Source organism: Eublepharis macularius, chromosome 6, assembly GCF_028583425.1.
Source record: "Eublepharis macularius isolate TG4126 chromosome 6, MPM_Emac_v1.0, whole genome shotgun sequence".
Lineage (NCBI taxonomy): Eukaryota > Metazoa > Chordata > Lepidosauria > Squamata > Eublepharidae > Eublepharis > Eublepharis macularius.
The window spans coordinates 74159958-74187604 of NC_072795.1; the positions used below are offsets into that span (position 1 = coordinate 74159958).

At 42.3% G+C, this 27647-nt stretch overlaps 1 protein-coding gene across 1 annotated transcript; it reads left to right on the top strand.

Moving 5' to 3' along the window:
* Positions 1-14149: 14149 nt before the first annotated feature.
* On the top strand, positions 14150-27632 carry DUSP5 (dual specificity phosphatase 5). The gene is made up of 4 exons (XM_054982107.1): positions 14150-14818; positions 18678-18820; positions 20774-20993; positions 25095-27632. Exons 1-4 carry the CDS (start codon positions 14404-14406, stop codon positions 25529-25531), a joined length of 1215 nt encoding a protein of 404 aa, XP_054838082.1. The 5' UTR covers positions 14150-14403; the 3' UTR covers positions 25532-27632.
* Positions 27633-27647: the final 15 nt, after the last annotated feature.

The window sequence follows — 27647 nt, forward strand, 5'->3', positions numbered from 1 at the left end:
TAGCTTCAAATGGTTGAGCACCTTTCAACCTTGTTATTTTCTCCCATGTATAGTTGTTTCATGATCAGTTTAACTTTCATTGCCATGAAATGTCAGCAAGAGAGATGCTGTTTTTTTTCTTGTGCTAGACCTTCATGGGAAATTCTTCTTCACTGTAAATTTTCCACTCTCTAGTTCCCTCTGTCCTTTTGTGGGTATCTCCCTTTTGCTCTGGACAGCTGTTGTAAGGTCTTACGTCAATAGTGAGGGCATTGATGCTTATCGTGTACCAGGTTTTCAGAGTATATCTGAGTATAATGGGAACAGCACATTCCTAGTATATCCAGGCATAATTCTTGTGGTGGTTTCTGAGAGAAACCCGTGGGCTGCGAGAAAGGAAATCTGCACACTTGTAACTCACAAATCAGCAGGGACATAAGAACAGAGAATTCAACATTTGTTATGGAAAATCTCTTTGCATCCCCATCCCACGCTATATTTCCAGCATCCACCGTGTATGTACCAAAAGCAATGTGATAATGTATATAACTTCAGAAGTGTGCCACAAGAGCCTTTTGAAAGTAGAATACAAAAATAAATCATTCACATTACAATCCATGAATGTACCTGGTTGGTTTAAGAGGTCCATAAAGAAGGGTTACATTTCCAGTCACACACACAAATTCTAGCCAGCTTCTCTACATGGGGTGCTTCTTATGTCTCTTAAACCACTATTCCAGTTAGTCCTTTTTGGAATACCATTTTTTTCCTGAGGGCTGTCATGTGAAAGACCACTTGAGAGGCTTGTGAGTTACAACTCAGCTCATTCTGCACTCCAATAATTGTTCTAAAACTGCAGGAACAAGTAAGCAAGTTGTATGAAAACCAGTGTTGTGTAATATTTGGAGCGATTGACTAAGACCAGGTATAAAAGTGATAGATGGATTTACAGGAGGACCCGTGTGATGTAGAGGGTAGAGCACTGGACTAGGAGTGGGGAGCTCTACATTTAAAGCTTCCTCCAGTCATGAAGGTTCCAGGATGATCTTAAGCTTGTAAGTCATCTCCCAGGGTTGTTATAAGGAGAGGAAGAGGGGGGAGAGAACCAGATACTCTACCTACAGCTTCTTAGAAGAAGGTCAGAATAAAAAATGTGATAGACATATGGACAATTTATTTATTTAGAAAATTTAAACACTACCTCTCCAGAGACGTGTTCAAGTGGTTAACAAGGAAAAAATACAATAAAATCATAAAAACAATAACTGTAACAGCATTAATGTCAAAACAACATAAAGCAGGCTAAAAGAAACCTACCCAGCCTCACAGGATTGTTGGTTCTTTATTTATTTATTTATTTTGCTGACCTTGTGGCTTGATGAGATTCCACCACTATTGCCTGTTAGTAGCCACTTTCAACTAGCAGGAAGGATGCTGATATGCCTCTTTCAAAATTCAAAGTATTTCATAGGTGATTGAAAGGTGACTGTTGGAAAGATAACAATTGAATCCATGACTGGCTACACTGAATTTAAGGTTAGATAAGTAGGTTTTCTCTTCCTTACCGTTGGACAAAAAGGTAGAGATGGGGCAGAGGCAGAAATCAAAAAGCCATTGATGGGTTTTGCTGTTCTAATACAGATCCTTAATATTAAATGAATACATTTGAAATTATGGGACGAAGTTAGCCCGAATAATAGCCCAAATCTGAGCCTGAATCTTATAATGGCTTTGTTGAAATCCCAAAACTCACAAAGGTTATGAGGTGCTGGTGGTAATGTTAGGAAGAAAGGGCTAGATACCCCATTCCATTGTACTTCTGTAATCTGGCAGCGTCTTGTTTTTCTTAATAATAAGAGAGAAACCACATGTGTGCTGTAAAATGTAGAAAGATTGAGATGCAATTCTAAATAAGTCTTCCTGCAGGGCCATCAACCAGTACAGAAACTCATATACAAATACATTTAAAGTTGTCTGTTTTCTCACACATCACAAATGCACACCAACAGTAGAAGAGTTAAAAAGCACTTTAACAGTGTAATCCTAAACATAATTACACCCTTCTAAATAAACCAAAGTCCAGCAGCACCTTAACAACATTTATTGTAATCTGGCTTTCCAGCCGACTTCTTCAGATAGGTAAGTAAAGGAAAAATCCTACTGGGGAAATGTGGGGAGGAAGAAGCCAAGGCTTAGTGGGAATTGCACTATGAATTTTTCAAATGTTAATCTCAGTGTTAGGGACAAAGGAGGAGTTGGTATAGAAAGCTTTGGTGTCAGCCCTTTCATCAATCAACAGAATTAGCAGTGACAAATAATGGATGGCGAGGGAGGTCAGATCTTAGGACAGATACACAAATAGTTTAAATGAAAATGAACTGATATTGGTACAAGGATATAATCTAATGAAACATGTTAAGAAGAGCTAATTACATTTCTAAAAAGTGAGTCCTGTAGAGATATGAGCCATGACAGAGGAAACTCAAGTCTCTGCAAAGGTCCCTTCTAAGCCCATTGGCTTCAGTGGACTTAGAAGAATGGAACTCTGCTCCAGACTGCACTATAAGTATCACAGACAGGTGAATTTGACCTAAAAATGTCATATGATTCCATAAAACCAGCCCTTTACATTTTGTAACTTTGCACACACAGTGCACACACCATTGTAACTGTTGACACATTACTGCAAAATCCGCTGCCCTACCTTAATAAAAAAAACTTTGCACAATCTGCATTCTTCTGGTTTGGTTTATTATTTTTTTTAAGGGTTGGGTTCATTTGTGATTCATACCTGTGTGGAAATATAGTTACATATTATGTTGGGATACAAAATACTTCTTCTGATGAATATTAGGCAAGATTTATAGATTTTGAGATGTTTTTGGCAATGAGTTATATGTCTACATTTATACTGAAGAATTTGTTGGATTTGAATGGATTGTACTTGGGAGAACAAGGAGTATAGTTGCAAAATCCCATTGTTAGCTTTTCATTGTCACTTTCCCAGCCTTCTTGGCAGTGCCTTCCAGCAGCAACACTATGCAAGATGCCTAATTTCATCTTGGATTGGGCTTTACTCACCCTTTATAGCAGGGGTGGCCAAACTGTGGCTCGGGAGCCACATGTGGCTCTTCTAGACATATTGTGTTGCTCCCAGTGGTCTCTGAGTATCGCCATGGCCATACATTTTAGTTTAGTTTAGTTTACTTCCCTCCCTTCCCTCGCTTTCCTCCTTTCTTTTCATATCTTTCCCTCCATTTCCTTCGTTCCTTCTATGTCTTTCCCTCCCTTTTCCTTTTTTCTTTCCTTCCTTCTTTCTTTCCATGTCTTTCATATTTTCAATAAAAATGTTGAGATTGCCAGGTCTGGCTCAGAAAATACCTGGGGACTTTGGGGGTGAAACCTAGCAAAGATGTAACATCACTTTTGTGATTTTACGTCCAAGTCAAAAGTCAGGTGATGTTTCTTCCCAAGCTCCACCCCTTCTGATAATGTCACTTCCAGCATACTGCACCAAAACCCCACCCCTTCCTGTGATGTCACTTTCAGGACACTCCCCCAAACCCACCTCTTCATCTGAAATCACTTCAATGCATCATGTCTTGCGGCTCTCAAACATCTGACATTTATTCTATGTGGCTCTTACATTAAGCAAGTTTAGCCACCCCTGCTTTATAGTGTGTGGACAGATGCCCGTGACTCCTCCTTTACAAGTATATCTGCCCCCAACTTCATACAATATGAAGTTAAACATTTATGAAAAATAGCAACAATATCTGTAAACCCAGAAGTGCTACACTATAGCAATTGATGTAATACTTAATGGTTACCAATGGGTAATTAATAACAAGACATTGATCATGTTGTGAACATGTCTTATGGTTACTGGTTCAAGTCTGCTCTGTTTGGTTTATTGCATCTTGCTCATCTAAGCACTATGCATGCAGACCAAAGAATGTTCACTCTGGAAAAGAGTTTCATTGTACTGTGACATGCCCTGCAGTGGAATCCATCTGCTCATCTACCCATCCATATTGTTCCCTCAAGGCCCCTTCCTACGCCACAAAAGATGGAACTGATACTTCTTCCAAAGGCCTCTATACTCCTAAGGCCTGTGAAGCCAGAGGAACAGGAAGACTCCAACTTGGATCAAACTAGAAAATTGAGGTATGGATTAAAGGCAATAAAATCCCATTTAATAGAGACAGTCAGATCTACATGAGAAATCATCACATCCTTTAATCAAGGGATTGTTTTGTGATTCTATGGGACCTCTCCACACCCAAGCCAAAACAGTTGACCAGTGCTTGCAAAATAATGACCTTCCATTCCTTTTTTATTATTATCATCAAGAGTGGCTCTTACAATGCAGACCTGCCTGGTAATCTAATCAAGCCCTTAATCAACAAGGTAACTTAATGTTCTGCTTAGTTACTGACCCCCTCAAAGTTCCCTAAAGACCCTTAAAATCTGGCTCTTGCTTCAGCCAGAAAAGGGTGCAGATCTTAAGTATAAAATGACTCCTTTTTCAGCAAGCACTTTAGGTTCAGTTCAGCTTTGCTCAGGATGTGAGATAAAGTGGTGTAGGCTTGGTTGTGATCCAAGACAGCTCATTCATAACTGTGACAGGACAAGGCACAATCTCTCCAGATTGTTCCCTCACCACTTTGAAACTCTTACACATTCACACAACTTATAAGCCTCCCCACTCTCCTTGCCCCATCTTATCCCTCCCCCCACCCCCACCCCGCTGTTATTGCTGTTAACCTGCTTTTCCATGTTGGTCTCCTGCTGCCTACCTCCAGTTCTCTTGCCCTTCCCTCTCCCCCTTGGTCTCTCCCTTTTCACAGACTCCTTAGAGCTCCATTCCAGAGTCCTCTCTCTCTTATTCTCTCCTTCTGTCACCAGCCTCCTCTTATACTCCTCCTCACCCCCTTATCCTTTTGCTTGGGCTTCATTATGCCACTTCTAGACTCAAGCCTGCAAACCCCCGTTGTGTGCCTCTGTCCCGCTAATTCCTGCACAACCCTGAACTCTCTTTCACAGGCCTGGGCCTACAATTTCCCTTTCCCCTCCCCCTTCTTCTGCTTCTCTCTAAGGAAAGACACCACAGGCCCATTCATGGGTGGAATCCACTTGAACTAGCAGTGTGTGGATACCTCTAGCTTAACATCTAGCTTCTTCCACCTAAGGATGTATTTGAATGGCTTGTGGATTGCTTTTTCCCCATTGTGTGATTTTGCATTCTCCAACCTGTGTGATTTACTATTTTTCTTTTTCTTTCTTTCTTTCTTTCTTTCTTTCTTTCTTTCTTTCTTTCTTTCTTTCTTTATTTATTTATTTATTTATTTATTTATTTATTTATTTATTTATTTATTTATTTACATAGTCTGCCTTTCTCATCAAGAATCAAGGTAGTTTACATAGTATAAGTAAAATACAGTCAACAGGAGGGAACATACAAAAAACAAAGTAATAACGTCTGAACTAAAGAAACTTGAAAACAAACAGAAATCTGAAAAGAGAGTTGAAATAAAGCATAAGCACCAACATGACACATTAAACAATGCAGAAATTACATAGTGGGATCATACTTCATACTTACACCATTCTCTGTAGCAGCCTCCACCTTATGGAATTACCTGCCTGAAAAGGTCAGGGAAACTCCCACTTTCCTGGTTTTCTGCAAACTATGCAAAACTGAATGATTCAGGAAGGCTTTTTCCCATAGGTAATAGGACTGTGTTGTAAGAAAATGGTTCAGAGAGATGGACTGGAATGAGATAGGGACTGTAGATTATACTACTGTGTACTGTCTGTTTCTGTAAGTATGTTCCTCCTGGATCGTTCCACGCCATAGCCATCTGCTCGTATCTTGGTTTAGCATTGTTTTTAGCTCTGTATCGGATCTCTGCTTGTTTTCTAATCTCTGCAATCCTTATCCCATTGTATTGTTCATTGAATGTCCCAGTTGTTGATCATGTTGACCTGCGCTGTGTAATCCACCTTAAGTCTCAGCAAGAAAGGTGGTGTCTATAAATAACTTAAATAAATAAGAAATAAACAGAAAGTATGTAGTATACATAGTGGTGCAGTCTACAGTTTCTGTTCTGTTACCTAAGCACCTGTCTGAAACATTTTGTTGCAGTATAGCCCTTATTACCTGAATAAAAGAGACCTCCTGAATAAGTCAGTTTCACATAGTTTGTGGGAAAACAGGAGGGTAGAAGCCTTCCTGATCTCATCAGGCAGCCCCTTCTAAAAGGTGGGGGCCACAACAGAGAATGCACGTGTATGAGAAGTTGTTGATTTTGCCCATTTGCAGGACAGTATCTGCAGAAAGCCCTGTTCAGATGAGAGAAGCTGTTATAACAGCATAGGGAGAGAAGCAGTCTTGCAGATATGATTGACCAAAGACATGAAGGGCTTTGTATGTGATAGTTAATACCTTGAATTGAGCCCAGTAACTGATGGGCAGCCAATAGAGTAACTGCAGAAAGGTAGTAATATGCATCCTCTGCCTAGCTCCTGATAATAATTGTGGTATTCTGCCCCATCCTGTGGAGCCCCCACTCTCCTGGATTTCTTCAAATGATGCAAAACCGAATTATTCAAAAAGGCTTTTAACTCAGATAGGAGGGAAGTATTGTAGGGAGGGGGTCTCAGATGCTTCACTAATGAGTTAGGGACCATAGACTTCACCACTATGTTGCCTTGCATATGATCTGTTGCTTTGAATATGTACTTCTATATAAGGGCCACCACAGAGAAAGCCCGCGTGTTAATTTTGCCCATGTACTCCTATATACTACCTGTGCTTCACGTTATCTAATGTCAGTCCTTGAATTGATTATAATCTGTTTCAGCAATTCTTTAGCTCTGTACTGGATCCTTGCTAATGCTATGTCTTTGTAAAATCCTATGACACTGTTTATGGAAATGTCTTTGACACTGTTTGGAAATGTCCTTGATACTGATTGTACTAATCTCACACTATGTAACCTACCTTGAGTCTCAGTGAGAAAGGTGGACTATAAATAACATAAATAAACTAAATTAAATAAATAATTTATCTTATTTGGGGACAGGATACTCAGTTTCTGGCATGGGATTAGCACTTGTGAGAGTACAGAGGAAAGTGTGTGGTTGTTCATACTCCAAAGGCCCCCAGGCAGAGCCAGCAATTCCAGTTTTGTAAGCAGTGTGCTGGAGTTTACTGGAAAGAGGAGGTGAGTAACAGGAATAATGTAATATTCTTGATTTGATCAGATGGCACACCTCTCTGTTAGGTTATATAGTGCTTCAAAGGGAAGATTTTCATTTGTTAGGCTGTGCACTTGACAGTAGGTGCTTTACAATTATATTATTAATCAAGTCTTTAAAGACTCACACTGATCCCCCTCAAAGTGGGAAAAATTATAAGACCAGTGAATAGGGTTTGGAAATTCCTGGAGATTTGGGGGTGAAGCTTGGGGACAGCAGGGTTTGGAGAGGGGAAGAACCTTGCGGGGGGAGTATAATGCTGTTGACTGCAAAAATCCACATCGGTCAGGGTTAGGATTTTAGAACACATATCCAGAATTAGAAATCGAGTATTAGAAGCATCCCTGGTACAACATTTGATCACAGAGCAGCATACAGAGGATGCCCTTAAATTCACCACATTGTTTGTTGCAACCAGGGCTTTTTTTCAGCTGGAACGCGTTGGAATGGAGTTCCGGCACCTCTTGAAAATGGTCACATGGCCAGTGGTCCCGCCCCCTGATCTCCAGACAGAGGGGAGTTTAGATTGCCCTCCATGCCAGTGGCTCTGAGGGCAATCTAAACTCCCCTCTGTCTGGAGATCAGGGGGTGGGGGCCACCGGCCATGTGACTATTTTCGCTGAGGGAGATTTAAACTTTAAAAAACTCCCCCCTTGTTCCAGCTGACCCAAACTGACGTCATTGTGCGGTCCTGAGTTCCACCACTGAGTTCCACCACCTCTTTTCCCAGAAAAAAAGCCCTGGTTGCAGCCAGTGCGAAAAGTGATAGAGCTCATAAGATCCTTTTGCAGAAGGAAGCTTTTTGGATTAATTATTTGGGTACCTTAGAACCGTATGGACTGAATAATGAATTCAATGTTTTTTGTAAATTAACATGATGTGCATGTACCTTTAATTCTTTGCCTGTAATAAGATATACAGATATGCCAGTGACTAAGCTTTTTGCGCACGGCCAGAACACGGGTTGCGCCGCATACTGCCACATGGGAAGTTTCATGTGTGCCAGTGGGTGAGTGTTCTTCATTATATAATGAAAGAGAGTCTTGATTTTTGTTTAAAATGTTTATTACATTTGATTTGTAATCCCTGATGAAGTTGTACCTATGAAACAAGAAATTTATTAGCCGACTTCTTGTCGAGAACGTGACATCTCTTGTTCCTGTGATTCCAGCCCCACCTGCAATGAGAAAAGAAATATAGTCAAGATATGATTTTTTTTTTATACGTATACGAGTATTTACCTGCTGGAGGTTTTGTGGGACTTCATCTTCCTTGTTGTTCCATCTCCACTTGCAGAGAGAAAATAGAGTTATTTACATGGACATAACTATTTTTGATACATATATGGATACTCACCTTCTTGAAGATTTATTGCTTACTTCACCCTTAAGAATCTACAGAGGAAATAATAGAAACTGATTACTATTTATGGACTCTATTGGCCATCTTAGAAATTTTGGGATTGTGGATCTTTTCTATGTGTCTTAGATATTTATTAACAATAATACTTTTTGGATGCAGATATATTACTAGTAGCACTTTGCACTTTATCACTAATTAAATTCTACACACTACTTATATTCTCCCCCGTTTGTGGAATACCATTCCTTGTGCAGGCCCACCTCGAGGTTGGCAACCCTACCAGAGAGAGAACGCAAGTATTAAAGTGCCAGTGTGTATAACTCTTTGAGAGTCCCCGTGCCCCTTTGTCTGTCCCCTTTACCAAGAGTCTTCTCTTGACTATTCAATAAGAATACCACCTCTGAAGAGCAAAGGAAAGTTCTTGCTAGGTTATCTGCAACAATGACAATTCTCTCCCTTAAGGAGTTACTAAAATGGGAGTAGAAGAGGCTCCTTCGAAAGAGTTGCAATCTGGGCTCACTTTAGTCGAGTGTGGCCAGAATTAACCTTTGATGTGTTTAAATATTTAGAGACTTCAGGGTGGCCTAAATTTCATATAAATAAATAGTGTTCACACAACCAAGCAGTAAGCAATAAAAGGGACTAAGGTTATCGACTGTGGCAAGCTTCAAGTTGCCCAGTTCAATGAGAAATGGAGTTTGGGCGCTTTGTCATAGCTTCTCCCTCCACTGTAACATCAGGACTGAACAAGTCACAACAGCTGAAGTTCTCTCTTGTAAACTTCTGTTAAAGGTTCTGTCAAAAGAAGAAACTCTAAAAGAAAAGCACGGGGAAGGGGAGCCTTAACCAGAAACGGAAGGGGAAATTTCTACCCAAGTTGAGGTATTTTTTCTTACATAACCTTTCCTGTTAGAAGAATTCACTCCTCCCCTTTTTTCTTCTCAGTTTAGAAACATGCTAACAGTGAAACATTTGCCCACATTAGAAGGGCAACTAGCACAAATTAGTCATATCAAAGGGGGAAACAACTGTTATATACCCCAAGCCGTTCTGTCTGTCTGTCAGTCTGTCCATAAATATCCCAAACTTGCCAGAAATTTTAAAGGTAAAGGTGCAAGCACCGAATCATTACTGACCCAGAGGGGGATATCACATCACAATGTTTTCTTGGCAGACTTTTTGTTACGGGGTGATTTGCCTTTGTCTTCCCCAGCCATCTACACCAATCAATTAAAAGCCACAACATTTTTAAAGAACTGGATTGTTTTAATTTTTGTATGAACATGTTGGGCGGGGGGGGGGGGGGTAGCCAAGAGAGAAAGGACTGGATAGTGATCTCAGAACCAATGTGGTCGAGTGCTTAGAGTATCAGACCAAGATCTGCGATTCCCAAGTTTGAATCCTCACTCTACTATGGAAACTGGGTGACCTTGGGCCAGTCTCTCTTTCTCTCACATTAACCTACCTCACAAGATTGTTGTGAAGATAAAAGGAGGAGGAAAGAACTACATTTTAAGCTGCTGTAGGTCCCCATTGGGGAGAATAGTTGGTTATAAACATCTAAATAAAAGCTCAGTTTTTAAATCAGAGATGAGAATATTTACCCCAAACATCCTTTTTTTTGCCACAAGACCATTTTTGGATTCTTCCTGTTAACAGTGCTGGTGGGAGGCAACAATAGGGTGAAACTTTGGCCTGCATGCTCTGCTTATAGGCCTTGGGGGGGGGGGGCAATTGGGCTGTACATGCCATTAATGAGCATGGATTAATGTTACTTCGCATTGACGTCATAATGTCTCAGATTTGGTTCTTGGCCATTTCACTAAATGTTGGACAGAAAACAGGGCTGAAAGACCTCTTCTTAAAATGCTTGAAGCTGTGGTTACTACTAGACTGGATGCTCTGGTTCTATATAAGAAGTTACTTCTATTATTACCCTACATTTTTCTATATCCAAATAACTTGATGCAATCCTATGTATACTTATCTAGGATTAATACACATTTAACTCAGTGGGATTTACTTCCAAGTAATCATGCACAGCAATTGGCTGCAATGTCACTAATAAGAGGTAGCAGAGATTAGATTAATGGTGACCGTATTTGCATTGTAGAAAAAGAAATACAAAGAAGAAATGATCTCTATGGGAGGATCAACTGGTCAGTGGAGGCAAGCTGTATGGAAGGAAGGAAGGAAGGAAAATTATAACTACTTCCATGGGCCCCTCTTCTATGTTCCCTTGACCTTTATAAAACAACTAGCAGATACAAGTTGAAGAAATTAATTTCACTTGGCACTGTTCTCCTAGGGAGGGGATAAGTTGTTTTTGTACCTCTTGTATGTATGAGTCTTGAGGCTATTGGTATATAGTAAGGAAAGATTCATAGCAAGCTAATGACAATGTTCCTAGCTCTAGTTCCAAGAATATCATGACAAGCTGGAAGATACAGTTGCCAGCTGCCAGGAGAAAAAGTGCTCTGTCCCTTTCATAGGAGCTTAATGGGATTTTATTTATCAATTTATGTTAATTTAAGGTAACCAGTCTTTGGCTGGCAACCCCTGAGAGCTTTGGGAGGTGAAGCAGGGCATTGCATGGCATCATGTGATGCTACAAGATCACTTCCAATCATGGAAGCCGGAACTGACATATGTATTACTGTGACTCTCTACAGCCTCCCATTCTATGTCTTAACTATAGAGATTTGGGATGGCTAGAACATCATAGCAATGTGTGATGTCATTTCTGGTCATGTGACCAGAAGTAATGTTGTGGTATTGACCTGTGGGAGCGGGGTTGGATATCCACCTCCTCAATATCTCACCCTCTGGGGTTATCTAAGCTCTCACAGATAGGGTATTTTCTTTCCCTGCCTCTCCCCCATTGGCTCTCAACTTCCCTTCTAAAGCATTTTCAGTCTGCTTTTGGCTGGTTTTGAGGGAGGCATCCCTCTTTTGCTTGATTTGCAAAGACATTTTTTTCTGTACGCCTGGGAATCTCTGAGACCTCTAGCTCATTTGCCGAATGTTTGGTTTTGCTGCTACTTTTTATACTCACGCAGAGGCTACCCATTTCACTATTTTATATAATGTGATAATTAGGAGAAAGAAACACTTAAAAGAATCATCATGACAATAACATTTTGGACAGCTCATCAGCTGGGGGAGGAAAAGGCTGGTGTCCAAAGAACAAGGTTTTGTCTCTTGCCATGCTTCAGGCATTTTGCACGATATTATTCTTGCATTCACATATAATCTTCCTGCACTGGTAGACTGTGGAAATGGGAAGAGTGGTGGCTTTTAAAGGAGGTGGTCTGTTAAGGTAGATTTTGCTCAATATACATAGACTCAGATGGACTTCACATGCCCTACATAAAGCACTTTTGAGTCTCTCCCACTTCTGGTGCACCAGTGTGAAAGACCCAAACCGCAGATGCTTTATAAAGCACAGGAAGGAAACTCTTCTGCATCAATTGATTTAGAAACCCAGTACATTTAAAACTGCTTTTCACACAACAAATAGATGCCACTCTCTCATTTGGAACTGCCTTTCTGTTTTTCTCAGAAGAATATCAATAGAATTTATTTATAGTGATGCAGGAATGTCAATTTCCAGTTATGTTTCAACTGTCCTGCATGACTTTAGAAATATTCTATCTGATCCCCACCCACCATTTCTCCCATCGAATTGCAGATACTTGGGCAGAGGGGAGTTTGGAAGTGGGTAGACAATCCCTTCTTCCTGCACTGAAATGTTTTGCTTTGTTTACCAGGCAATTGTTTTGTACTGCTAGGTGGGCAAGGCAGCAAATCATAGTTTGCACTGGAGCCTAGTTAGAGTATTATGTGACGGATTACTGAGAACTGGCTTCTTCCGGCAAGTTGAAGTGTGTGTGATGGTGGGGGTGGGGGGTGATGGTATTTAAACTGAGGAAAGCATCACTGGAGAACGGTGGTAATTGCATTCCATGGAGGGAGAAAAGATTCCACTTGACATATGATGTGGGCTTAAGCCTCCCCTACTGCTCCTACAGCTCCTTCAGTTGGCCATGAAGACTAGCAGAGAACAGTTCAAGGATCAGCAGCAGTAGCCTGCACGGCTTACAGTCAGTAACCTCTGGAGAGTTTGCACCTGAAATGACCATTTTAAACAAAGCACATTTCTCAAGTTTGGTTTGAAATGATTTGTATACAAGATGTACATAAGGAACGAGTCGCAAGAAACTGTGGATCATTGTTTACTCAGTGAGCCACTCTCTGCTTTTTTATTTTGTTTCATTTAAGCCCTGTGTTGGATCCATATGGATTTGTTATCACCCAGAGAATCTGATATAATTTCTGCAGAAAAAAGTGCCCACATGGGCAAAAAACAGCTGCTCATATACACGTGCACATTCTCTGTTGTAGTCCTCACCTTATGGAATGGCCTGCCTTAGGCCGTCAGGGAATCTCCTACTCTCCTGGCTTTCCACAAACTGAATTCTTCAGTGGAGCCTTCTTACACAGGTAATAAGACTGTGATGTAAGGAAATGATTCAGAGATCAGCTGGAAAGAGATTAACTGTGTACTGTCTGTTGCCGTTAAGTAAGCTCCTACTGGATAAATTCCACGTCTGGTAACATGTGTCAGCTTGTTTGGGGTTTTTTTAAAAGCACTGTTTCCATTCTGTATCTGACTTCTGCTTTTTTTCTGCAATCCTTAATGTATTGTATTGGTTATTGAATATTTCAACCACTGACTGTATTGACTTATACTGTGTAACCCACCTTCAGTCTCAGCAAGGAAGATGGACCATAAATTAGGGAGATGTACTGATAGACAGACAGCTAGACAGAGTTGCATCCCTCTGGAACTGAGACCCAAAATGGCTGCTTGTAGGGCTCATCTGTATTGAGTCTGGCTCCCATTACATTTATGCAAGGTGTTAGACATAGGATGCCGCCCTTTCCCCCAAAGAGGCTCACACTCAGCTCGCGCTCTCTCTCTCTCTCTCTCTCTGTCTGTGTGTGTGTGTAATTGAGCAGACCCTTCGAGCCCTAATAATCACTTTGCAGCCTGCAGAGGGAAGCTTAATAAGGAGAAGGGCCCGCTCATCAAAATGTAAAGCCTGAGTAACCCCTGCTCTCCCTTAATGGGCGCCCCTCTTGCCGCCTCTTTTTCCCTCCCCCTCCGCCTCCAGCGCCGCTTCTATTTCTGCCGCTGCCGCCATCATCATGAGACTTCCTCTTCTTCATTACTAAGTGGACGGAAACAAGTGATGGCTGAGTGAGTGTAAGGAGGACTTTCTGATGACTGGAGAATTTTTGAGGCCTTCTTCAACTTCCTCTGCTCCAAGAAGTCTGACTAACGCCTTACCGAGCATCGCCTCTGCTCTTGCCTTTCCCCGCTTCCTGGGGGTGGGAATCGCCTCGACCCGAACGGGCGTGGCCCAGAAGAATGGGGCGGCTCTCCTAGGAAGCATCTCTGTGACGTCAGTCGCCTTATATGGACACGGCTGCGCGGCCCCGGCGTTTCATTCAGATAAATTGCCTCTTCTTGTAAACGGAATCCCCCGATTGAATCCGGGGAGGGAAATGCGAAAGCTCGGAGCGGCGCTGGGCGAGCGCAGCCGGGAGGGGGCCTTCGGGAAAAGGGCGGGCAGCCCCTCCGGCTCCCTCTCGCAATAAAAGCGCTCCCCCCCTCTCGCCCCAGCCAGCTCGCTCAACTTGTAACGCAGCCTCGGAGCGCGACCCTCGCCCAGGCCACTCCTGAGGAGCCGCCGAGGGTGGGCTAGGGGGGAGGCTGGCAGAGACAAAGCAAAGATGAAGGTAACCTCGCTCGATTCCCGTCAGCTCAAGGCGCTGCTGCGGAAGGAGCCGGCCCGCTGCCTGGCGCTGGATTGCAGACCCTACCTCTCCTACTCGGCCTCCTGCCTCCGCGGATCGCTTAACGTGAACCTCAACTCCGTCGTGATCCGCCGGGCGCGCGGGCGCCCCGTTCCTCTGCACTTCGTGGTGCCCGACGAAACGGCCAGAGGGCGGCTGCTGCCGCCGCCGGCTCGCCCGGAGGAAAGGGAAGGCGACGGGGCGCCCTCCCTGCGGCTGTCGGCGGTGATCGTCCTCGACCAAAGCACGCGGCATTGGCGGAAGCTCAAGAAGGAGAGCACGGCGCAAATCGTGCTGAACACGCTGCTGGCCAGCCTGCCAGAGGCGGGGGTCCGGGTCTGCTTCCTGAAAGGTGAGGGGCGCAGGGGTGGCGAGCCGGGACAGGGGCGATGGGGGGCTCGGAGCGGGTTGGGGCGCCTGGAAGCGGCGCGGTAGCGGCAGTTCGCAGACGGCTGCAAAGTTCCCCCGGGGAAAATCCGAGCAGAACCGGCGCTGGGAATCTGGCCGACGGCGAGCATTCGGACAGAGGGGGAGTGGAGGGCAAAGGGGCACGGTAGCCTCTACGGGCGCCCTACCGACCGAGCCCGCTTTCTAGCGGGGCTCCCTTGCAAGGTCACCCCTTGCCTCTGTATGTACCCGGCGGCCCTCCGCGGAGGTTCAAACCCCGTCCCGGTGACAGAATCACTTGGGTAGGCGGACCGGGCAGGAAAGCCTCTACAGATGTGGACTGGTCGACAGGTCTTGGCAGACGAGTGGATTCGCCTGGTGGGGCGAAAATGCGGGGGTAGCGCAGAAGCCGGCGGGGAGCGCGTAGCTGCGGCTGTAAAAACGGAATAAATGCATTGGTTGTAGGACGCCCCAAGCAAGCAAATACTCTTTCATCAGATTCCGAGGCGGGAGTGGTGGTAGTCTGGCCGCTATAGGACATTTTCTCCACCTGGAAGAATCGTGGCTTAATTCCGAGTTCTCACGTTAACAATTTATACCCGTTGTAAGCTGCTAGTGAAGGCAAAGAAGTCAAATGGCTGATGAGGTTCATCGTTACTATTAATTATTAACCTGGAACTGAGCGTTTCTCTTGTCAGAACGTCGCAGTTGCTTAAAGCAATGATGGTCTACATTGTTGGGTTTATGAATTGAACCTTGCCAGCATAAACGAATATTTCAAAATGCTGACAATTTGGTCTTCCCGTTTGGGTTTCTTTTATTCTCAAGTATTGTTCTAAAATCTATATATCAATACATCAGACCACCCGGATAAGTACAAGGAATTTAGCAAGGGGATAACTCAGCAGTGCCCACCAAAGGGCAGTTTGTCTATATATTAAGAAATGAAAAATGCACCTCAATATGTCAGCCTGCATACATTCTGAGATTGCTGAACACATAACAAGTGACCAGTTGCTTTTTGAGTTTGAAAAAAGCACAGTATCTTTTATTAGAGCTAATTTAAGTCACTAAGTTGATCTTAATAAAAGATCATATCCTCCTGTTTTTTCCTCCCTAATGGGTGCTGGCACCTTTTTGTCTCCTTGTATGTACTTTGAAAAGTCTGGCTCTTCCATTATTCCACCATGTGGAGAGCACATAATTTCTGCTTTTTGCATGCTTCTCCATTTGTTAAATGCTTTATAGCACTGATCAATGTGAAGTGTTGGAGTCTGAAGACGTGACCTGTGGCTACATAGTTATTGGGGGGGGGGGGGGAGGATCAGTAAAACCTGAAGTTCTTTAAGCAGCCAGTCATGTCAGAATTCTTTCATTCTTCATTCCAGTTGTAACTCACAGAGGAAATGCCCCCCATGCAAAATCAGCCTCTTATCCTGGATTACGATCTGACCCCAGGTCATATTGGTCAAAACTCTTTTCCTATGGTTCCCTCTGAATGCCATCTGCCATTCTAGATACAGTTTCTTCTAGGCTATCCTGGGAAGAAGACAACAGTCTTACCAGGTTTTTAAAGTGCTTTCGAAGAACCTAGTAAGAATGCCAAGCAATGCACAGTTGTAGTAAAGACATTGATTGTGCTCTAGTCTGAATGTGCCCTGTGTCAAATAGATCTAGATTAAATGTTAAGTGTTGTGTTATTGCCCTGGGCTGTATTTATTTTCAAGAAGCAAGATATATTGGTAAATGTGTTTAACAGTCTCAAGGAGTGCCATTCTTGAGACATAGCTATGTTTTTAGTTTGGGCTGACTGGTTCTCACTATAAAATAACAAGAGTCCTGGGGGTTTTGTACAGCATGACGTGTAAGAGAGGATTCACTGCTGAATGGAATGAAGCAGCTATTTGGGGTTGGGCAGTTGCAGTGAGATAAAGGCATGAGTCAGAACTCTTGTCACCTACCACAGGCGCAGTCCAGCTCTTCAGGGAATTGCTTTTTCTGTTCAGTGACATAAACTCTTGTGAGGCTACCCTTCTGTCACATCTTCGTTGAGTGTCACTGTTGTTTACTTACACATGGGCAGAAGCTGCTGCTTTATCCTGATTTTTACAAGAAAAGCCTATAGGTTTATCCCCATATGTGGGAATGAGATATGGAAGCCACATTTAAAGGAGGCATGTTTAGGTTTTTTAGCACGTTTAGTAATGGGATATTTCTGAAAAACCCATCCTTGCCCAAGGGGGCCTCTACAATATTGAACTATGTCATTGTAAAATATATAATATTTTGGGAACAGGAGGTGACATTATATCTCAATAAATGTGTAATGAGAGAGACAGACAGACATGCTTGCTTGTTCTGCAGCTACCTTGCTATCTACCTAGAACGTTCAGCATTAATTATGAGAATGAAGCATCTTTCTCTAACAAGATGAATAATGCAGTCTTAACAGCAAAGGAGTTCAGAGGGAAAGCAAACTGGCAGACTTGGTGAAAAGGTGACTCATTTTGAGAACTGCCTGCAGATCTCCTCGATCTCAAAGGCTTCTGGTTACTGTTCACCTGCGTGGCACAAACACCATCCATTCAAGAGAAATCTGAGTGGAATACAGAGACTGGTTTTCTCTTGGATCGACTTCCTTGTTTGTTTATCTGTGAAAACATGGGCATATAAGTGGTTAAATAAGAATGGTTAAATGATACAGAAAACCTCTGTTGACAAACTGCCAGGAGATAAACAAAGGGATTTGGAATGCAATGCAAGAGTGTTTCACAGTGAGTGAGAAACCTAAGTGTTCATAATAAACGTTTTCTGGCCATTTAGCTGACCAAACCATTTTGAAATATGCTCTGGCGCATTGAGTAACTTGGTCCTCCCTCGCCTTGCCTTGTGTCAGTGACTGCTGCAGGACAGAATGATTGTATGGCCTCACTGCCCTTTACAATATTGTGCTTTTGTGATCTCCTGATCTATTTTTTCATTATAGTTCTTGGTGATGGGTAAGCTGGAATATTTAAAAATGTGGGAACCTAAAAGTTTGGTTGTGGATAAATAGAATGCCGTTTATAGAATACTGATATTGAAACCTATTGATACCTACAATTAGCTTTTATTGACTTTATATTATCTCATAAACCCTCATTGTTAATATCATTGTAAGAACATATTGACGTGGACAGGGTAATTTACAGAATCAGATTGCATTCATGGTTAGAAGCAACAGTGTATAGATCTGGTTTCCCAGATAAATTTCCTTCTCCCACAGAAAAATAGGAGAACTTAAACATGTGCAATATAGCTTGTGTATGAAAGCACGTTTGCACAAGGTGCATATGTTGTGGTCTAGTCAACAGCAAGATCTGAGCTGTAACTTAAAAATGGATACATTCATTTTCATTAATTGTTCACTGAACTTGGCAAGTAATCTATTTAATGGTGCAAAACTGCTCATCTGGGGGTGTTTATATGTCTCAACCAATTATAGGGTTTCATTACATTTTATGGCCCTTAATGGATCCATTTCATTTGCCAGAATGCAAGGGAATGGAAGCTATTAATCAAGGAATAACAAAACAATTCCTCTGAATTTTTATTTTCTTCAATGAACATGAAACTGCTTAGAAATGCCCAGAAAACAGATGGAGGAAACTTCTGGCTTTGGTCTTTATCCTTTTAAACAGATCCAACAGATTTCTATTCATGCAGGGTAGATATCTAAGACATGTTAACCCCACATCATATTTAGTGATCTAGCACAAGTAATCCCCTGCCCTGCACAAACTGCCTCAATACCTATTTTCTTTTCTACCTCTTTTCTCCCCTAGGAGGCTATGATACCTTTTATTCTCTGTACCCGGAGTTCTGCGAGGATGTAAAGCCTGCATCCCCAGAGAGAAATGAAATGGAGAGAAGCATCAATAACCATTGTGAGAAGCAGTGCCTCCACCACAAACCAGCATATGATCAGGTGTGTGTAGGGAAGATATGACTAATCCTGCCCACGCTTGGCTCCTTGGGGGGCTCTTCCTGTCATCATCCTGTTCATAACTGAATTGTTTGCACTTTTATTCATGTCTGGCATTGTGACAAAAAAAAATCTGAATGCATGCTTGGGGTGTTATGTACTTTAGTCTGTTCATTTACTTCTGCTTGCAGAAGTAAATGAACAGAGGAAGGAGGAAATCTAAAGCACTGTAGGAACAAAGGCCATTACTGGCATTCCCCACCCCCCCTTCCTTGGTCATGTGTACACTTCCAAGGGACTAAAGCAAGGGAGCACTTTTTTTTATAAAGCCCAGTCTAGCTGCCTCCCTAACCTAAGTGAATCAGCATTTCGGCTCTGGTCTAGAGGATGCTTTCATAATGCATGCCAGTGTATCCTAATATAGTTTAGATTTTAGTTACAGAGGTTTACCAAACCATACCGTGTGCCTTCCTGCACCAATTCTGGAAGCTTTCTAGGCACTGCGAGGTGCTTCTTTTTTGCTTTCCTCCCACTATGCATATCTGTTTCTGGGGCTTATACACCTCCCTTTCTGAATGTCTCATTTTCTTTGCAAGAGTAAAGAGACTTGATTTTAAAATATATAGGAATGTAAAATGGCCTGGATGTATTTTTATTAGAGAAAGTGCCAAGAAATACAAAAGTGGTATTTTTGTTTTTTCTCTACAAACTACCGTGGAGTACTTTGGTTCCCAAAGACAGAGTCTCCCCCAGCCTTCCCCATCCTCCCACAGGATGAGAGAACACAGCTCTAGTAAGGCACTGGGGGTGGCTGTGCTTCTGATGTGGTGGGGCTGTGGGCTTTCATGTTGCTGCTGTTTTAGGATATGAAGCCAGCTTTTAGTTGGAGAAGACTGTGCAAATAGATGCTGTCTTGTCACCTTGCAATTTAGATGGGCATGCAAAAGGTGCTGCCCTACATCCATATCATTCTTTTGAATGGAAATTAAATATGCACAGCCTTGTGTCATTAAGGCACCTCTTTGTACTCTGAAGCTTCTGACAAAACTATTTTGCATAAAGACCTCAAGCCAGGTCTCAAAATGACAAGAAGTTTATTTGTTAGCATGATGCTTTTACATTGCACTCCCTTTATATGTCTTGTTTCATTGCCTCTTGTTAAAGGAGGGTAAACGTAAAGGTACCTTGGAGAGTACACTTGAGGGGGGAGGTGTGAATGGGGCAGATATGATTCCATCCCATAGAATATAACAGAACTGGCTTGTACCCTGCTGGTCTGTTCAGAAAAAGATTAAAGTCTTCCTTCAATAATAATAATGACATAATAACATTCAATTTATATACTGCCCTTCAAGACAACTTAACACCCACTCAGAGTGTTTACAAAGTATGCTATTATTATCACCACAACAATCACCCTGTGAGGTGGATGGGGCTGAGAGGGCTCCAGAGAGCTGCGACTGACCCAAGGTCTCCCAGCTGGCTTCAAGCGGAGGAGTGGGGAATCAAACCCAGTTCTCCAGATTAGAGTCCCACACTCTTAACCACTACACCAAACTGGCTCTTACTACACCAAACTGGCTGTCAGCGGGCATGGGTCTTCTCTTTGAGAAAAGCTTTGAACTTTACTGCAGGTGTGTGTGTGTGGGGGGGGGTTGTAGAGAGAAGCCAGTGTTGTATTGCCATAATTTGCAGCAATGCAGCACTTCTGCTTGGCTGTGGTGGTTGCTCTCAGCTCTGAATTGGAGCACTTCTCAACCACAATCTGCATATTCATGGGGAAATCAAAGTTCCTGTAAGAGCTAGTACACCTGAGTAAGCAGGATCAAAGTAGGAGGCAATACTTTTGTTACGCAAAATCAGGAGTAGCAGCTGTAACCCCTTATGGCAGAAACTGCATAGGCAATGAAAAGTGTCAAGGAACTCTGTGATTATATTTGATTCCTTACCTTCCAGGGGGGCCCAGTGGAAATCTTGCCTTTCCTGTACCTTGGCAGTGCCTACCATGCTTCCAAGTGTGAGTTCCTAGCTAATCTGAACATCACTGCGCTCCTAAATGTTTCCAGGAAGAGTTCAGAGCCCTTTACAGATCAATACTGCTATAAATGGATTCCAGTGGAGGATAACCACACAGCAGACATCAGCTCTCACTTCCAGGAAGCTATAGACTTTATTGGTAAGTTCTCTATATATTGCAAGCAGAAGAACATCCACCTGATGGGGGTCTAAAATGTCCCTTTTGTAATAATTAACTCAAAATTAGTCAGATTGATATAAATAGGATGACTTGAGTCTACATAGCTTGAAGATTAACGTGTCCTTTGGCATTTTACAGTTGGTTTTCAAATGGTGAGGAAACATGCATGTGTCCTTTCATTCCATGTAGGTCCCACTAGGGGCATTGGTCGTATGAGATCACTGTAACATGACAATATTCCTATCCTGAAGTCACTTGTTTAAATATCATATGTAGCTTGGCCGAAGGATGTGCACCGCCCCCCCCCCCCAAATAAATCTGGTTGATCCAGATCTGGGTTTTCAGGGATACCAAAAAAATTCAGTATCTCTGACATCTGAGTCAGATTCTATAATCCAGTTAGACTAAAGAATCCTGGATTTATCTGTCCATTATTCCCTATGGAGAAAAATACCTAGTGAGCATTTTTCACACAAATTCCACCAAATTTGCAGAGAGTCTACTCCTGACTATCCACTAAAGAGCCACCAAGTTTCAGGAAGATTGGACCACGGGGTCCACTTCTGTGGGCCCCTGAACAAGATGCCCCTAGCCACTCCATTGTTTCCAAGGAAGAAAACATTTCCAAGGATTTCCAGGCAAAGAGAAACTGGCTAGTGGTGGCTTGAAAGGCTCTTTTGGAACTCAAGCAGGGGTGGAAGGGCAGGATGGGGAATCCATGCTGCCTGTTGTCTCCTATCCGTCACCGGCCTCACGCTGCCCTCCTGTCATGGCATGAAGCCCTTAAAGCTTGCACAGAGGAACAATCTTCCCATGACAGAACTTCCATTAACATATCTATTCAGTTGGCACATAAAATGGAGACAGATTACACAAGAGAGGTGCTGAGTCATTCCATCACCTTTCCTTTCCTTAGTCTAGAAGTTCACAAATGTCAAAAACCCAAGGACCCCCATTCTGAATTTCAAAAATTGTGACTCTCCGAAACCTCTTGCTTTCTGGCCAGTGCATATCACATCACAGGCAGTCCCTTTTCAAAGCATGTGCAGCAAACCACATGTGTCCTGTGGAAGCTTCTGACTTCTCAGGTCCTCAAAACAATATAGCAAGACCCTTATCAGCTACGCTTGAAAGCAAGTTTAAGAAAAATGACTTTATTGTCTGTATATGGCCCCCAAGGTCAGATCTCAAAAGGAAGCTGATTCTATCAGGCTGCAGCTCAAAAGGCCCTGACCCAAAATCTAATCAACTCCAACCCTTGACTGGCAACAGCTTTGTAGCAGAGGCAGCAAGACATTGCCTTATTGGGTAATAACTTCTAGCTGCAGGTCAGCTGAACAGGGATGAAAAGGGCCTGGAAAAACTTGCTTGGCTGCTCACAGAGTAGAAAAAGACCAACATCACACACACAACCTGAACTTCTGGTATTCAGCTGAAAATGGCCACTGGGCTCTATTGTCTATAAATGCAGAGTGATGGCTATATCTGTATACTGAAATCCTTTCCATTGGAACATGGAGTGAAAACCAGTCTGGTTTTGTAACTGGATGTAACTGCATGAGGATAGAACTTTGTATCTCGATTCTGCTCAGCCAATGAGAGTTCCTAGGGCTGAGCTGTTGGTTCCCTGCAACTGATCAGCATGTTTTCTAGCTAGGGCTCTGAAGTAAAATCTAGAAGTTAGGTGACTGATGACATGCATTATGAACCCATCAATGGAAGAGGGGGAAACTGCTTCTGCCCTTGAGGTGGAGAGTCCCTGCCCTGTTTCCTTCATAGATACTGTAAAATAATGTGTTCCTTTCCCACATGTTCCTTTTTAAATACCCCCTTCCTTTCCTTTACATAGAAATAGTTCAGGTACATGAATGGGAACTGCCACTGCTACATCTAGCAAAGCAGAGATGTGGTCGCCTGAGAAAGGAAAACTCAATTTTCTCTGTCCCTACACCCTCATTATAACCCTCAATGCTTATTATAACCCTCAGTTAATAACCTAGCATTGACTGAAAGGCGCTACCTCAGGAAGACCTAGTACAAAATAATTTGTAAAAGCTTAAGATATTTGTGATATTAACACCTCTGAAATGGAAAGGGCAGGGCTGCTATCCAGGAATGTTTGATGTATGTTGAGAGGGCAAGTTTATTGAAAGAAATTATCTACCTGCTTGCTGTAGAAAGTTTAGTTCAGACATTCCAGAGAATGCTTATTGTAAGAGGATTCCAACTCATTCCAAGCTTACCTTAGCTGTAAGACATTAAGACTCCGTGGTTCAAATCATTTCTGTCATGAATCTGCTTAGGTATACAAGCTTTTGTTTCTTAGTCAAACTTCAAATGTGGGGGGTAATACTATTGAAGAGGAAGGGGGGGCACACCAAGGTAAAATGAAGAAAAAACAGCAATTGGTGCAAAGGGAAGAATCTTTAATAATAGTATAACCCCTACACATTTTGCATATACCTTTGTCAGGGGGATTTTCCAAATTCCTATTAGTATCTTTCCCGTATGTGCACTACAACAGAGCCACATAGTGCCCGTTCACAGGAAAGAGCACATACGGGAAAGATACTAATAGGAATCTGGGGTAATACTATTGACCTACATGTCAAGGTTGTCGTGAGAATGCATGCAAAGCACTCAAATTATTGTTTTAAAATATATTTACGAAATGTTGCCTGCTTCTTTCATTGATGCTCTGCCTTTGTTCCCAAGGAGCTCAAGGTTCAGTTCTTAGTATTCCCTGGGCTCTGACCAGGTTCAGACTTGATAGTTGTCTCACATGCATTTAGACCATGCCCTGGGACCTACAATTCTACTAGTGCAGTTGTACAATGCTAATTATTATTTTTACTTCAAGATCTTTGTAGGTTAAAAAAAACTTTAGAAGACCAAGATGGTTCAAGGAGCCTTTTTTCAATTTTTTTTTTTGTTAATTGGTTTGCATGACTGTTAGTGTTTCCAAGCTGAGCAAAATGCAGCATGGCCTGTACATCTAAACAATCACATTTCACAGTAAGAAGAAACTTGGGAATTTATTTCTCAATCTTGCCAAAGCAGGACAACTTCTATTTTTAATCCACACATTTTACCTAAGGAGCTTATTTTCAGCATTTTCTTTTTAATCTTATAACAATAATTGAATTGTGTGAGTAACCTTGGGCCTCCCATTGCGTAAAATGATAGTTCTGCCTAAGCCATTTATAGCCTGATTTAAGTCCAAGTGCCACTTATCAAAGGTTATAATTAGAGATTTTTCGACTAGTTTATTGTGCACTTTGTGGCGGAAACCCCAGGAAACGGGGACTCGACATCCCTGCTTAACATGCATGCTGAGTGGCTCCCAAAAGAGCCCACAGGGTGGGGACAAAGGCAGTACCGTTCAGGCATTCAGCCAAGGGGGAAATGAGTACATCTCCTCTTCAGACTGGAGGGGATATGCAGCAAACCCACATCTTTTGCCACAATTCTGTGCTGATTTTGAAAAGAACCTAACTGTTCTAGTTCTTTTGTGGTATTGTGATGGTGTAGTAGTTCTCTTATTACACATCTGCTGCTATTCATCTAAATGTGGGGGAATAAAACCTCTTACCTTTATCCAAACCAGTTAGTCTACTATATAACCCTAAAGATTTGATCTTTGAATAAATGTGAGAAGTGCTGTGCCACACTTGGTGGATGTCATGAAGTTTTATTTTCTCACATTCTGAAATTAGTTCATGAAACTTCTTTGGTCAGCCCTATACACCTCACAAAATGGGTTTTGAAATAAGATTTGAGGAATTTATTTGCTCACTTCTTGTGGCTTGCCTACTGGATGCTCTGCCAACTTGCACATGTTGCCATGATATTTTAAAGCTTGGCTCCACACTTGTGAAGGCCAGAACCGAGAAAAAAAAAGTTGGTAAAAAAGTTTGTAAATCACTGCTTTCAAGAAGTACCTTGTATATTACTCATTCTTGTTCTAGAATTCTCAAGAGGCAAATAACTTCAGTTCTACTTGAAATACTCACCATGACATTCACTAGTATTAAAAACTGATCTCTTGAATCTCCCCCCCACCTTTTTTTTTTTTTTTAGACTGCACCAGACGGGCAGGGGGCAAAATCTTGGTGCACTGTGAAGCTGGAATTTCTCGCTCTCCCACGATCTGCATGGCTTATCTCATGAAAATGAGAAAGTTCCGTCTGGAGGAGGCTTTTGATTACATCAAACAACGTAGGAGTCTGATCTCACCAAACTTTGGTTTCATGGGCCAGCTGTTACAGTATGAGTCAGAAATACTGTCTTCAACACCCAGCCCTCCTGTCACCTCTTGCAAAAGGGATGCTGTGTCTTTCTTCACAGAAGAACTTTCCTTGAGCAAAAGCTTTGAAGGCTCCTGTTACACTTTTCCTACCTCAGTTTTGAATTCTGTACCCATTCACTCACCTGTTCATCAGCTGAAACTTAATCCTATTGCGGCAACTTCATCCTGCTGGACCCTTCTGGGAGCAAGGGATAATACAGTCCAGTAAACACAGCAGAGATAAGACATTTTATCAACATGCAGTGCTGAAAATCTCATGGATTTCTCCCAGATACGATGGTTTTGATTTGAAGGGCCATCGCTTCCAGGAAGGAAAAGTATGGCTTTATATTGAGATGAAATCAAGGTCTGAATACACTTAAACTTGGAACAGTTATGCAGTTTCAAGGCCTTACATCATGCTGAGCCTAGCTGCTTACGCTCAAATTGACTTAGGGTTTGAACTAGAAAATATTCTTCCTTTTTTCAAAAGTAGATTCCATTCCTTTCTCCATAGGAGAAATGTGTCTATAGACACCAGTTGGTCAGGCTTTCAAAAGAGTGTATGTTTTTAAAATGTGTGCATCTTTAAGGGTGTTTTTAAATACCTGCTGGGATCTGTGTGCATCCACTACTGTACTTCCAGACCATGCTGGAGCAGAGCAAGCTACACACAAAATCAGGCTTGTCCAATTGCTTCTCAGTTCCTGCCACTTCTTCTTAATTACAGCTTCATTTTAAAGTGTAAGCAATAAGCAGCTATGTCAGGAAAGCAGAGCTGTAATGAAAAGCACAATTTATGAAAGAAGCAAACCTTAACATTTAGTGGTGGCAGAAACTTTAATGTTTGCTTTTTCCTGTTTTTATGTCCTATGTTGCAGGCTACAAGAGGATCAGAAAATGTAGGAAGCAAACTTTCCTCTTCACACACCCATGTGTTTGCCAGTGTTTATTACCATACAACTGGGGTCTAATCAGAGGTGTATTTTCCCCAGAAGCCCTGGAGGAGGGGGGAGTGTCATGTTCTAGGCTAAGTAATGAGATTAGGTAGATTTGAGCAGAGCAACTTCTAGATCCCCCAAGGCTGCTTGAAACCTGATAAGGGAGCTGCCCTCTGTATCATCCAAATTAATCCAGCTAGGAATTCCAAAGGTTCCTTATTTTAAAGAAATGTCGTTCTAGGATACCTTGATCCTATCAAAGTGCAATGAGTGGGCTGTTCAAATCCTCTTTATTGTATTAGTGGCCTGGTCTAAATGATGTGCTTATCAAATTTCTGATTGCTGATGCAATGCCTGGTGTTAGTACTTGAGCACTGATTCTCGCCAACAATAATAAGCCTTGCATGGTATAAAGGATTTTAAAAAAATATATCTTTCCATTGTGATGTGTTTCCCCCTCCTTATCTCTCTTGGGGCTCTGCAAGTTCCATATTCCATGGGCCATTGGTAACTTTCCATGGAAAGCTGTAGAAGCCATCATTTACACCAGGCTCCAATTTTGCTCCGTCACTGGATTTGGCAATATGCTATACTCATCTTTTCAGCCTTGCCCCTAAATGGCCTCAGTACAGCTGTTTGGGTGAGGAGTGTGATGCTGCATACAGTTCAAGTGGTAGCTGACCAAGGACAGCCAAATATAGGCATGGGTGAGCTATTGCTTAATTGGTCTTTTACAGTTAGTGCTGGGAAATGGTCAAATGGAGGTCAACAATCCCAAAGTGCATATTCTTCCTCTGCCATCTCTTGAGTTCAATGACCAAAGCACAGCTCATAACTCAGGTGTAGTTCACTCACACATCAGTCACTGGGTCATGTGCAGAAAAAAGTAGAGGGGAATGCCCATAGCCACAGCCTGTTCAAGACTCAGACCTCTAGTCTATTCTTTGAGCAGAGCTGCTTTGGCCTTCAAATAACATACTCTCATTTAGAATACATGTAAATTAAATAATCAGTTTCTCCCAGCTATTGAACAGAAATTAGTTATGAGTATAAATGATTGTTTTAGAACTCTCAAATCAAACTCTTGCAATTTGAATCACTAGTTGTTAAATAGATGGGGGGAGGGGAGCTTTGCAGATTGCCCAAGTGAAGTGTTATCAACTTGTACACTGTGTGTTCTTGGTATATGTTGTGTGCGGCTTGCTATTCCATGTTTAGGTCTGTTCCATATCACATTTCCTGGGATGGAATAATTTCATTTATCTAATAGGTTCCTTTTTGCGGGGGCTCTATGTGTCTAGCTTGTGTGTCTGAAAGCAGTTCAGTTTGTGTGCTGTCTGTCATATTTTTAATATGAGGAATGGCAATAATTGCCTGAAACTTGTGAATGTGAACAAACTTTTT